Genomic DNA, 13,760 nt, shown 5'->3' with positions numbered 1-13,760 from the left:
TTGGACTTTCCACGATTTGTATGTGTAGGGAGGATTAAGATGGAAGACAGTAGAGGAAGGAGATTTATTCATTTACCCAACAAACATTTATTTATTGTCCACTATGAATGGAGCCCTGTGCCAGGTAGTAGATATAAAACTTAATAAGATAGACAGCCTCCCCCGCAAGGGCTCATGGTCTCGTGGAAAGACAGAGGTCTACAGTGGGCGGTGGAGAGTTTAATAGGGACTGTGAGAGGTAAGCCCCAGCAGCAGCGCAACAAGAGCACGTAGAAAGGGCACTTTCTCCAGACTGAGAAGATAAAGCAAGGCTTCTTGGGAGACTTGAATCCTGAGTTGAATCTTAAAGAACTGGGGCAAATCCAGGAGCATCGTTCACCGAATGGCAGGAAACAACATATTCAGAGGCACAAAGGCATCAGGAGGGCAGGAAGTTTGTTGTGGATAGAACTTAATCCAACAAGAAAGGGTGAGACAAACGGGCTAGAAAAACTGTCTCTGAGGAAGATCTGAGCAGAAAAAGGGGTGAAGACACAGGGAGGATTTTACAGGAGTGACATCGTCTTATGCGTCTTTTAGAAAGAATGACTTTGTGAACAATGGCTGGAAGAGGTGCACCAACGGTAGGGGAACCTCTCTGAATATGAGATCATCTCACACTATGAATGAAAGTTACAAGAACGAGATCAGAGAGAAGATAAGGGATTCAGAGCTTTTCGGAGCTAGAAGTGAAAAAGCTTTACTTGATCTGATTATAAAGTAGATTATGACACAAGATGCAACATAATGTATTGGCTGAGAGCGTGGACTCTGGGGTCAGGCCTGGATTCCAAGTCCAATTCCACCACTGTGCAACCTTGGGAAAGTCCTTTAATCTCTTTGAGACTCAGTATTCTCATCCATAAAATGGGGATAATAACTAACAATCTCAAAGGGCTGAGGATAAGGATTAAAAATGATAATACATGAAAAAGGCTTAGCATAGTTCCTACTCTGTACACAGTACACAGTAACTCATCAATACTTTATTCATACTGTTAATTAGGGAACAGTCCTCTGTCCCACCATACCCTAGCTCCCCAACAAAATATCAGGTCCTGGTGGGAATAGGGAAGGATACAGAAAGGCAAACTCATGAATATTTATGTCATACTGGTTAACATGTATCTCAAAGAACAATTCAAAGGCTAAGACAGCCAGCAAAATAGTCCCTGTGATTATCTCTGGGATGTGAAACAGTGTGCAGCTTTACTTTTCTCCTTCCTGTCTCTATTTTCTACATTTCCTATATGAATGTGTGCTATTTATATAAGGAAAAAATATTTTGAAATGTACTTATGATGCCACAGTACAGTACTCAGCACCAGGCAAAGCTCTGTTCATCAAGGAAATAAGGTCCCTGGATACAGAAAGCAACCTCCTGCCCTCCCATGGCCCCAACAAAAGTACACATGGTCTAAATCTCCATCATCGGGCCTCCAGCTCCAAAAACCACCACCCAGGGGAACACCCCCAGGGAAAGCCAAAGCAGGAGCTACTCTGGGTCACTGAGATGGCCCTGAGAAGGCTCCAGCATCTCTGGGGTCTCAGTCCTCCTGTTCTGCTGCACCAGGCGGGAGTAGAGGTCCTGCCCCTCCATGAGCTGCTTATGCTCCTTCAGCTCTCCCTGGCTCAGCACCAGGATCTGGTCGGCGTTCAGAACCGTGTGCAGCTTGTGGGCGATCACCAGCACCGTGCGGTCCCCGCGAGCTTTCCAGTCCTGCAGCTGAAGGGGGAGGATCATAACACCTCAGAAAGATAAGAATGAGATGGACGCCACGGCCCCACTGGGCACCATCTCTAGTGACTTAGGGTAGAGAAGGCATGAAACACGAGAAGATAAGACAGAACGGGAGGGAAAGGTCTGCGCTGCCCTCCTCTCTCAGAGGGGCTGTGGCAGCTGGAGGATGGGACGGGAGACATGGCGGCATCAGGGATGTCCCCACACCACCCCCACGTAGCCTCCATTCCATCCCAGCCCTAAGAAAGGTCCCACCGCCCCTGCCCCTCCGAGCCCAGTACTCACAGCCTGCTCACACTCCACGTCCAGGGCACTGGTGGCTTCATCCAGGATGAGGACCCGGGGGTCCCTCACAAGGGCCCGGGCGATGGCCAGACGTTGCTTCTGTCCCACAGCCAACTGGTTCCCTTTCTCCCCAACCTCTGAGGAAACCGAGAAATCCCTCTCCTCACACACAGGTGACCACGAAAACATCCTCCTCACAAGCACAGCTGGTATTTCCACAGCCAACAATTAGGCGGATGAGGGCCCGGAGTAGGGGAGGGACCTCTAGGGCTGCCCGTGTAGATAGAGCATCATCACCCTGCCCTGCTCTCCAGGAACAAAGGCTCCTGAGCTGGACAGGCAGCTACAGAACTCATGATGCTGGGGAGGGAGGTGAGTGGGTTTGGCTGAAGGTACCTGTATCCCTAAAGCAATTAGAGAAAGAAGAACAAAAAACCCCAAAGTTAGCAGAAGGAAAGAAATCATAAAGTTCAGATCAGAAATAAATGAAAAAGAAATGAAGAAAGCGATAACAAAGATCAATAAAACTAAAAGCTGGTTCTTTGAGAAGATAAACAAAATTGATAAACCATCAGCAAGAATCATCAAGAAAAAAAGGAAGAGGACGCATATCAATAGAATTAGAAATGAAAAAGGAGAAGTAACAACTGACACTGCAGAAATACAAAGGATCATGAGAGATTACTACAGGCAACTCTATGCCAATAAAATGGACAACCTGGAAGAAATGGACAAATTCTCAGAAAAGCACAACCTTCCGAGACTGAACCAGGAAGAAAGAGAAAATGTAAACAGACCAATCACAAGCACTGAAATTGAAACTGTGATTTAAAATCTTCCAACAAACAAAAGCCCAGGCCCAGATGGCTTCACAGGCAAATTCTATCAAATATTTAGAGAAGAGCTAACACCTATCCTTCTCAAACTCTTCCAAAATATAGCAGAGGGAGGAACACTCCCAAACTCATTCTACGAGGCCACCATCACCCTGATACCAAAACCAAAGATGTCACATCTTTGTTGATGTGACAGAAAAGAAAGAAAACTATAGGCCAATATCACTGATGAACATAGATGCAAAAATCCTCAACAAAATACTAGCAAACAGAATCCAACAGCACATTAAAAGGATCATAAACCATGATCAAGTGGGGTTTATTCCAGGAATGCAAGGATTCTTCAATATATACAAATCAATCAACGTGATACACCATATTAACAAATTGAAGGAGAAAAAGCATATGATCATCTCAATAGATGCAGAAAAAGCTTTCGACAAAATTCAGCACCCATTTATGATAAAAAACCTCCAGAGAGTAGGCATAGAGGGAACTTACCTCAACATAATAAAGGCCATATATGACAAACCCACAGCCAACATCGTTCTCAATGGTGAAAAACTGAAACCATTTCCACTAAGATCAGGAACAAGACAAGGTTGCCCACTCTCACCACTATTATTCAACATACTTTTGGAAGTTTTAGTGACAGCAATCAGAGAAGAAAAAGAAATAAAGGGAATATAAATCAGAAAAGATGAAGTAAAACTGTCACTGTTTGCAGATGACATGATACTATGCATAGAGAATCCTAAAGATGCTACCAGAAAACTAGAGCTAATCAATGAATCTGGTAATGTAGCAGGATACAAAATTAATGCACAGAAATCTCTTTCACTCCTATACACTAATGATGAAAAATCTGAAAGAGAAATTAAGGAAACACTCCCATTTACCATTGCAACAAAAAGAATAAAATACCTAGGGATAAACCTACCTAAGGAGACGAAAGACCTGTATGCAGAAAACTATAAGACACTGATGAAAGAAATTAAAGATGATAAAGACAGATGGAGAGATATACCATGTTCTTGGATTGGAAGAATCAACATTGTGAAAATGACTATATCACCCAAAGCAATCTACAGATTCAATGCAATCCCTATCAAACTACGAATGGCATTTTTCACAGAACAAGAAAAAAAAAATTGCACAATTTATATGGAAACACAAAAGACCCCGAATAGCCAAAGCAATCTTGAGAAAGAAAAACGGAGCTGAAGGAATCAGGCTCCCTGACTTCAGACTATACTACAAAGCTACAGTAATCAAGACAGTACGGTACTGGCACAAAAACAGAAATATAGATCAGTGAAACAGGATAGAAAGCCCAGAGATAAACCCACGCACATATGGTCACCTTAACTTTGATAAAGGAGGCAAGAATATACAATGGAGAAAAGACAGCCTCTTCAATAAGTGGTGCTGGGAAAACTGGACAACTACATGTAAAAGAATGAAATTAGAACACTCCCTAACACCATACACAAAAATAAACTCAAAGTGGATTAAAGACCTAAATGTAAGGCCAGACACTATAAAACTCTTAGAGGAAAACATAGGCAGAACACTCTATGACATAAATCACAACAAGATCCTTTTTGACCCACTTCCCAAGAGAAAGGGAAATAAAAACAAAAATAAACAAATGGGACCTAATGAAACTTAAAAACTTTTGCACAGCAAAGGAAACCATAAACAAAACCAAAAGACAACCCTCAGAATGGGAGAAAATATATGCAAATGAAGCAAATGACAAAGGATTAATCTCCCAAATTTACAAGCAGCTCAGGCAGCTCATTATCAAAAAAACAAACAACCCAATCCAAAAATGGGCAGAAGACCTAAATAGACATTTCTTCGAAGATATACAGATTGCCAACAAACACATGAAAGGATGCTCAACATCAGTAATCATTAGAGAAATGCAAGTCAAAACTACAATGAGGTATCATCTCACACCGGTCAGAATGGCCATCATCAAAAAATCTACAAACGATAAATACTGGAGAGGGTGTGGAGAAAAGGGAACCCTCTTGCACTGTTGGTGGGAATGTAAATTGATACAGCCACTATGGAGAACAGGATGGAGGTTCCTTAAAAAACTAAAAATAGAACTACCATATGACCCAGCAATCCCACTACTGGGCATATACCCTGAGAAAACCATAATTCAAGAAGAGTCATGTACCACAATGTTCACTGCAGCTCTATTTACAATAGCCAGGACATGGAAGCAACCTAAGTGTCCTTCGACAGATGAATGGATAAAGAAGATGTGGCACATCTATACAATGGAATATCACTCAGCCATAAAAAGAAATGAAATTGATTTATTTGTAGTGAGGTGGATGGACCTAGAGTCTGTCATACAGAGTGAAGTAAGTCAGAAAGAGAAAAACAAATACCGTATGCTAACACATATATATGGAATCTAAAACAAAGGTTCTGAAGAACCTAGGGGCAGGACAGGAATAAAGACACAGATGTAGAGAATGGACTTGAGGACACGGGGAGGGGGAAGGGTAAGCTGGGACAAAGTGAGAGAGTGGCATGGACATATAAACACTACCAAATGTAAACAGATGGCTAGTGGGAAGCAGCAGCATAGCACAGGGAGATCAGCTCGGTGCTTTGTGTCCACATAGAGGGGTGGGATAGGGAGGGTGGGAGGGAGACGCAAGAGGGAGGGGATATGGGGATATATGTATACGTATAGCTGATTCACTTTGTTATAAAGCAGAAACCAACACACCATTGTAAAGCAATTATACTCCAATAAAGATGTTAAAAAAAAAAAAAAAAAAGAAGGTACCTGTATCAAGTCCATGCTTCATTTCCTTTATGAACTCCTCCACTCTGGCCGCCCGTGCAGCAGCCAGCACCTTCTCATCGCTGCAGCCCTTCAGCCCATAAGTGATGTTGTCCCTCACCGAACCCGAAAACAGCACAGGCTCCTGCCCGACCAAAACCACCTGGGCAGAGGCGACAGGAGCAGAGGACCATGTGGAAACCCCCATGGCAGGGACCCTCCTTTCCTCCTCGCCTACCTACCTCACAATGGACTCCTTGTGTTTCTTCCCCCGTCTCCACCCCCTGCTCTCCACACATACTTCTTCCATCCAATCTGCAATCCCTCTCCTTCCTCCCCACCCACCTGTTGGTGTAGGTAGCGGCGCTCATACTGGGAGATGGGCTCCCCATCCAGCAGCACCTGCCCCTCGGTGGGCTGGTACAGATTCTGCAGCAGAGCAGCTACTGTGCTCTTTCCAGATCCACTGGGCCCCACCAGTGCGGTCATCTTCCCAGGAGGCAGGGTGAATGTCAGACCCTAGAAAAGCCAGGAAAGAGTTAGGGGGCTGCCTGTTTGCCCTCCCTCTCCTCTTCTTTCTATCAGAGAAGGATAAGCTTCTCATCACTCAGGGCGTGAGGGGCCCAGATTCCCTCCCTGGGGTCTCCGTTGGGCACCTTGAGCACAGGCTGGTCAGGGCGATTGGGATACACAAAGGAGACGTTCTGGAATTCCATCAGGCCCTGCAGAGTGGGCGGGGCCAGTGTCCCAGTTGGAGGCAGATTTGGCTTTCGGTCCAGGTAGCAGAACACCTTCTCTGCAGCCCCCACATTGCTCAGCATGTCCCCAAACATGTACACCAGGGTCTGCAAAACAGGAAGGCAGGGGTCAGCCAAGCAAAGGAAGCTCCACCAGGAACCAACTTCCCAACTCCTCACACCCTCCCTGTCACACTCCACCCCAACCATGCTTCTCCCCTCATCCAAAAAAGATTCCCTACCTTTTATATATACATAGATAGATATAGATATATACACATATATATAGATATGTATATTTATTTATTTTTGGCTGCATTGGGTCTTCGTTGCTGCGTGGACTTTCTCTAGTTGCGGCAAGTGAGGACTACTCTTGGTTGCGGTGCACAGGCTTCTCATTGCAGTGGCTGCTCTTGTTGCAGAGCACGGGCTCTAGGCATGCGGGCTTCAGTAGTTGTGGCACGTGGGCTCAGTAGTTGTGGCTCGTGGGCTCTAGAGCGCAGGCTCAGTAGTTGTGGAGCACGGGCTTAGTTGCTCCGCGGCATGTGCGATCTTCCCGGACCAGAGATCAAACCCGTGTCCCCTGCATTGGCAGGCGGATTCTTAACCACTGCGCCACCAGGGAAGTCCCGATTCCCTACTGTTAATGTGCGATCTTTTTTTTTTTTCTTTTTTTGGCCGTGCCACAGGGCATGTGGGATGTGGGATCCTGTTTCCCTGACCAGCGATCAAACCCGTGCCCCCTGCAGTGGAAGCATGGAGTACTAACCACTGGACCACCAGGGAAGTCCCCTTAATGTGCAATTTGCTTGAATTTCAAAGGGGCACCAATACCCCATTATTCCAATTTGCCAGGTAAAGGATGGAGACCAGAGTCCTTCCATCCCCAGACCTTTCCAGTTACTCGTACACAGCTCTGTCTGGCCGAGTTACACAGGGAACTCCTTAAAAGCGGGTGCTGTGCCCACCTCCTCTTTGCAGATGCCAGACTGCTTTGCACAGCTCTCCACCCATAAAAGATGTTTAATCCGTGTCTACGAAACTTATAAAGCCCAAGATCCAGTAACTAATTATTTTTGAAAACTGGTAAATATAGGAAGGAACTAAACACTTACTGTGCCTTTCCTAATCAAACTGTACCACTTGGCAACCAAACAGTAGATGAGGACACATCTCCCTTGAGACATGCATCTAATAAATAAGGAATGGGGGAGTGTCACCGTTTTGCCACCGCAAATGATTTAATGGATCTAAGCTTTACTGGTTGTTGTCACCACAAATGTATATGAGAGAGAGAAAGAGATCAGTGTAATATACACCTCTATGAAAAATGTGAAAATCTGATCATTGACTTGCATTTGGTGAAGTTGTTGTTAATTCTCTTGCTGTGGCCATGGCTTTGTGGTTACATGTATTTTAATGTTTACATGTAGTGATACATATTTACAGATGAAACCATATCTTGGATTGCTTCAAAATAATATGGGGGGAGGGAAGTGGGTGGGGTTACAGATTAAATAAGATTGGCCATGAATTGGTAACTGTTAAAACAGATGCTGGGGGATAAACAACAAGGTCCTACCGTATAGCAGAGAGGACTATATTCAATATCCTATGATATATACACACTACTATATAGAAAATAGATAACTAATAAGGACCTACTGTGTAGCACAGGGAACTCTACTCAATACTCTGTAAAGACCTACATGGGAAAAGAATCTAAAAAAGAGTGGATATATGTATAACTGAATCACTTTGCTGTACACCTGAAACTAACACAACACTGTAAATCAACTATACCCCAATATAAAGCAAAAATTTTAAATAAAATAAAGAAAAAAAAAGTTAAAAAAAAAACAGATGTTGGGTACATGGGGGTTCACATTATAGTTTTTTTCTCTTTTATTGCCCATGTTTGAAATTCTCTATCACAATGAGTTGGGGTTATTTCAGTTTGTTGTTTTTTTTTAAGGGGAACAAATAGAAGACAAAGCGGGAAAAGAGAGCCTGCACAGCTCCTGACTCACTTCCACGTGGTTGCCCACGTCCTCCTGGTAGAGCAGAAAGGAGATCAGCCCGCCCCGGGTGAGGTCCCCAGCCAGGATCTGCTGCAGCCCACGTCTCAGCAATATAACCTTCATTGCCAAGTGCAGCATCTGGAGGGAGAAGGAAAGGGAGCCTGAGAATCTTCCATTCTTTGGCCTCCCTGCCCCTATGACACTGAGCGACCCCCAGACCAGCTGTAGGAAGAGGACCATCACTTTCCCTGCCCCCTCCCTGAGCCCTTCCTCCAGCCACTCAGCCTCCTCACCCTCCTTAAGAGGCAGTAGAGGGCCCTTTCCAGATCTCGTCGCCACCACAGCTGCCGGCATCGGTCAAGAGCCTCCTTATAGCGACGGACCTCTTGCTCCTCCGCCCCAAAACTGCGCACAGTCTGCAGCCCTCCAACTGCCTCACGTACCACCTGTCCTGCTTTCGCCACAGCATCCTGGATCTCCTGAAGGACTGCCTGGAAAAGTGGGGCAGGAGATAGGAGGGGCTGATTCGGCAGAAGACAGCCGACCCCCACGTCTCATTCCAGCCCTTGGAACGCTCTCTTCACGCTAAGTGAAGTAAGTCAGACAGAGAAAGACAAATATTATATGATATCATTTACATGTGGAATCTAAAAAAATAATACAAATGAATCTGCATACAAACAGCAACAGACTCACAGACGTAGAAAACAAACTTATGGTTACCAAAATTGGGGGAAGGGGGGAGTGGATAAATTAAGAGTTTGAGATGAACAGATACAAACTACTAACACAAAATAGATAAGCAACAAGGATTTACTGTACAGCACAGGGAACTACATTCAACATCTTTTAATAACCTATAATGAAAAATAACCTGAAAATCTCTCTCTCTCTCTTCCCCGCCTCTCTTCCCACCCCACTCTCTGTCACACACACACACAAAGTCCCAGAGGGTCATGGACCTTCTGAAGCCTCTAAGGGCCTGGAGAAGGCCTCTAGGAGAACTTTCTTCTTCCCTGGGGATTCCCTAGCATCCACACGTACCTGATGGCGAGCACTGTACATCTTTTCAGCCGCTGTCATTAGAGGCACCTCAAGCAGAGAAAGGAGGGTGAGTCGAGGTGACAGGTTGAGCATGAAGCTGTAAACTCCCAGCACTTTCACCAGGCTTCGAGACAGCACGTTGGCATTAAGAGGAAGCCAGTTACTCATCAGTTTGGTATCCGAGCTCAGCCGGGAATTCAGCTCCCCTGGGCAGGACAAAGCAGGTGAGGAAACCACGTGTTGTAATGCAGAACCCCCAGAAACTCCCTCCTGAGCTCCCAATCTCACACAGCCCTCCCTCCCTGCAGACTGCCTCTCTACATGGTCCCCAAAGAGAGAAAAACAGCTCCAGGCCTTGGCACCAGGGATGCAGGGGGAGGGCAGTGGAGGGGAAAGGAAATCCTGGGGGACCCCAGACCTGGACTCCAGGCCCTACCTGTCTTAGTCTCCTGGAAGAAAGCAAGGTCCTGGCACAGGAGGGAGGAGAAAAGCAGCTCCCGGACCCGCAGGTTGATTCTGGACATGATGAAGGTGAAGGTGCTTCCTCGGCAGCCTGCAGACAGTGAACTGCGGGGAAGGAGGGCGGCAGAGGATGAAGAGGAGAGATGCAGAGAAGGACGGAGGGAGAGAGAGAAGCAGCGGAGAAAGCATGCGAAGAAAACAAATACAAAGTTGGGGGCAGTATATCATGAGAGCAGAAGAGAAACAAATAAGAGAGAGGGAGACACAAGGGGCAGGAATCAACAGACGAAGAGAAAAGAGGACACAGTGAGCCAGCTGTGGGAACCACATCATAACACAGACAGATTCACCAGCATCACTAGTTCATTCTGTTCTAGACAGGAAGGAACAGTACAATAGAAATGGAAAGATGCTGTGAAGGGAAAGAGCCTATGGCTTCCTTCTGACCTGGTCTCTCTCAGGGCCATCCCTCCAGCTTTCCCCTTGGTCTTGGTCTCCTTCCTCCACCCCCAACGTCCTTCTTCCTACTTCCAGATATTGATACTTTCTTGTGGGAACTGTAGCAATGGACTCCCTGCCCTCCCATCTCCAAAGCCCTGGGATCCTGCTGTTCTCCCTCTCCACTGTCCTTGGGATTGGAAAATTCCTCTTAGACCAAGTGAATTTTTACAGTCAAACTCAAAGGAAAACTGTGAAAGCACAAAGGCAGGAACTGTACAAAATATGGGTTTCTAATACAAATCTAATGACCATGTTGAGAGGGCTGCTGGCATACTCAGACATCAAATGGTGAGGGTTTGGACTTTGGTGATCACAGTGAGAACGGAGAGAAAGGAGCCATAGGAGCACGTTTTGAGTGTGGCAAATGCAAGAACGTGAGAAAGGCAGCGACGACGCTGGTGCTTGGAGCTGAGGATACTGATGGTTTCATGAATGGGAATAAGAAGAGGGAGGCATTTTCAAGGAGACCAGGAGGGAGTGGGATGCACTTGGAGTTCTGGGTGCATGGAGTCTGAGGTGACAGGGCGTCATCCAGTGGGAACGTCAAGGAGGCCTCTGGATTACAAGACTGGAGCTGGATGTGGGAATGTGGATGTGGGAATGTCCTGCAGACGTGAGCTGCATTAGCTCAACAGGAAAAATGTTCTTAAAGATCAAAGAACTGAGTCCTGAGAAAAGTCCATAATTAAGGATCCAGAGGAGGACGTTTCTCCAGAAGAGGCAGAGTGGACTGGAAAGTAGAAAGGGAGTTCATAAAAGCTACCTGAAGAACAAGATCAATCATAAGAGATTGTTCTGGGACTTCCCTGGTGGTCCAGTGGTTAAGACTCCGAGCTCCCAATGCAGGGGGCCCAGGTTCGATCCCTGGTCAGGAAACTAGATCCCGCATGCTGCAGCTGAGAGACCATATGCCGCAACTAAGACCCAGCACAGACAAATAAATAAGATACATAAGTAAATAATTTTTTTAAAAAAGAGAGATTGTTCTGATGCCAGATGCTACAGACACATAGAGAGCTGAGGGCTGATTTTTTTTTTTTAAAGCAGCAGCTTGATCATTAAGAAGTTCACTTTTAAGTAGTTTCAGCAAAGAGTAGTAAGTATGAAATAATGAAGAACTGGTTTTTGAGGGATTCTAAATGAAGTATGACCATATCAAAGGAGCAGGATCAAGCAGCCAGCTGGTATTTGGGGAAGGCTAGTGAGGTACTCGCACGACCCTGAGAATGAGCACCTTCTTAAATTCTGCAGCCTAGGTGCCTGACTCACCTGATCCTAGTCCCAGCCCTATCAAGCAGTTAGTTAATTAGTTACTTAGTTTGTAGACAGCGGACTCCTGGCTACGTCTTAAAACAGAAGGAAAAGTAAATGAAGTGGAAAAGAGTAAAGATGCTGGAAAGAAAGGTGACAAGGCTCAGAGTAAGATCTTCCAGGATAGACAAGATGACTTAAGGACGAAGAGTCAGGAGGAAGAAACATGCCCACCCTGACAACTGGATAACTGTGGAAACAAACACAGGGTGGGAGGTTGGAGACAGAAAAGAGAAATGGAACTTCATGGAGATAAAAATGTTGAGAGGTAACTGAGAGACATTCCATTCGACACATAAACACCTTTTGTACTACATTCACTCCTATCCGTAACTATAATAAGTAATATAAACTCTGAAGATGTTGGAGCCACGTGGTGAACGGAGGAATAAATGAGTGGATGCATGACATAGAACGGTGAATGAACAAATACAGATTTTTTAGTTTAAGTATTTTGTGCTTTGGGCACAAGAGGGTCTGAAAACAGTTAGGAAAGTGAGGGCCCCTGTAAAAACTGGGAGCTAGCAAATCACCATCACCTACCTCCCAACAGAGAAGAGACACATGAAAAAGATGGCGCTGGCAAAGACATCAGGATCAAAATCACCTCCCAGGATGTCAATCACAAGACCAGAATAGTAAGAGATTAATGTCTCACCTGCGGGAAGACAACAGTGAATGTGCTGGTGCCCAGGGCCTTTTCCCACCTCCAAGTCACAGCGCCCTCTCCCGACTCACCCAACACGGCAACAGCGAGGAAGAAGAAGGCCACACCCAGGAAAGGCAGGTCTGGCCTTGAGAGCTTCAGCAACCTCCACATCAAGGCTCTGTTGTTCTCCTGGCCCTGCTCCCTCTCCCGGGCTCCTGGAGGGCTCAGCACAGCCCACACGCCCCAGCTCAGCCCTGCCGCTCCGTAACCCAGCAGCAGCCAGCTCCACGGGGCTGAAGCCGCCCTGGCTGGGGGGGCACTCAAGGTCCCCGGGACCAGGGCCCGCAGGGAGAGAAACAGAGGGGTCACCAGGCAGAGGGGGGGCAGCAGTGCTCCCGCAAACCTCAGCAGCCCTCCCAGCCTCAAAAGCCACCAAAGCCCTCCCAGTCGCAAGGTGCCTTCTAGCCACAGGCCTGGAAGCCCGCGGGGAAGCAGAGCCCCCAGGGTCCCCTGCAGCAGCCAGAGTAACGCCCAGTCGGCCAGCAGCAGGAAGGCCCAGGGTCTCAGGTCAGGGAGCCGCATGGCGAGATCTAGGGGTAGAAGGTGAGAAACGACAGAGGTGAGTCCCAATCCTTGTCCCCACTCCTCCCCACTCGCACTCCGCCGAACGCGTCCACGGGCTTCCCATTTTATTTACCCAGTGCTACCCTGAAAGATGCCTGAAAAGTGCTTGGTCCTCTCCCTCCTAGGATCCCAGGCATTCGGCCTCACAGAGGGAGCTGGGAAGCCTGACCACCTGCAGCCTCATCCTCTAAAAAAAGACCCGTGACCCCCTCCCCCCCACCCCGCCCCCGCCAGCCGCCCCCGCCGAGTTCCAAAGGGCCAGGCGGTCCCGCCCCGCTCCCTTGCTCCCGGGGTCCAGAAGGGCTGGAAGCCTGGGACGCGGAGTGGCTGGTGGATGGGCTGCGTCCCAGTTAGAGCTCCAGGTTCCCACGCGCACCAACTCACCGGAGGGGACTTCTGGGCTGCAGCTCGGAGGTCTTTCCTTTACGTGCCAGGGGCCGAGCTCTGAAGTGCCCTCGCGCCGCCTCCGCTTCGTTTCCCCTCTGTCGGCGGGCGAGGATCCCCGAGCCAGGGCGGCCGGGCTCCCTCGGCTTTCGCTTTCGCTTCCGCAGCCGGTGCCCGGTGCTGGGCCCGGCGGCCAGCAGGCGGCGCGCGACACCTGCAGCCCGCGGAACAGACCCCTGAGTCCTGCTCCACGTGCCAGGCCCCGGTTAGACTCCACCCTCAGCAACAGTTACTCTGTCATAGGAAACGGC

General features: G+C 47.4%; 1 protein-coding gene across 2 annotated transcripts; it reads right to left on the bottom strand.

Moving 5' to 3' along the window:
• Positions 1 to 1,005: 1,005 nt before the first annotated feature.
• Positions 1,006 to 13,278, bottom strand: TAP2 (transporter 2, ATP binding cassette subfamily B member). Of its 2 annotated transcripts, XM_067753427.1 has the most exons (12): positions 13,139 to 13,278; positions 12,531 to 13,031; positions 12,336 to 12,450; positions 9,955 to 10,085; positions 9,519 to 9,724; positions 8,768 to 8,965; positions 8,484 to 8,612; positions 6,373 to 6,561; positions 6,062 to 6,235; positions 5,720 to 5,879; positions 2,066 to 2,202; positions 1,006 to 1,765 (listed from the first exon to the last, which is right to left on the bottom strand). In XM_067753427.1, exons 1-12 carry the CDS (start codon positions 13,200 to 13,202, stop codon positions 1,535 to 1,537), a joined length of 2,235 nt encoding a protein of 744 aa, XP_067609528.1. In that variant the 5' UTR covers positions 13,203 to 13,278; the 3' UTR covers positions 1,006 to 1,534. The 2 variants fall into 2 exon arrangements, with proteins under 2 accessions (XP_067609528.1, XP_067609529.1); XM_067753428.1 differs by lacking the exons at positions 1,006 to 1,765; positions 2,066 to 2,202 and adding an exon at positions 2,245 to 2,469.
• Between the last annotated feature and the right edge of the window lie 482 nt (positions 13,279 to 13,760).

The sequence above is a fragment of the Pseudorca crassidens genome, chromosome 10 (assembly GCF_039906515.1).
Source record: "Pseudorca crassidens isolate mPseCra1 chromosome 10, mPseCra1.hap1, whole genome shotgun sequence".
NCBI lineage: Eukaryota > Metazoa > Chordata > Mammalia > Artiodactyla > Delphinidae > Pseudorca > Pseudorca crassidens.
Note: the sequence above shows the minus strand (reverse complement) of the source record. Positions and strands in the feature narration are given on the sequence as shown.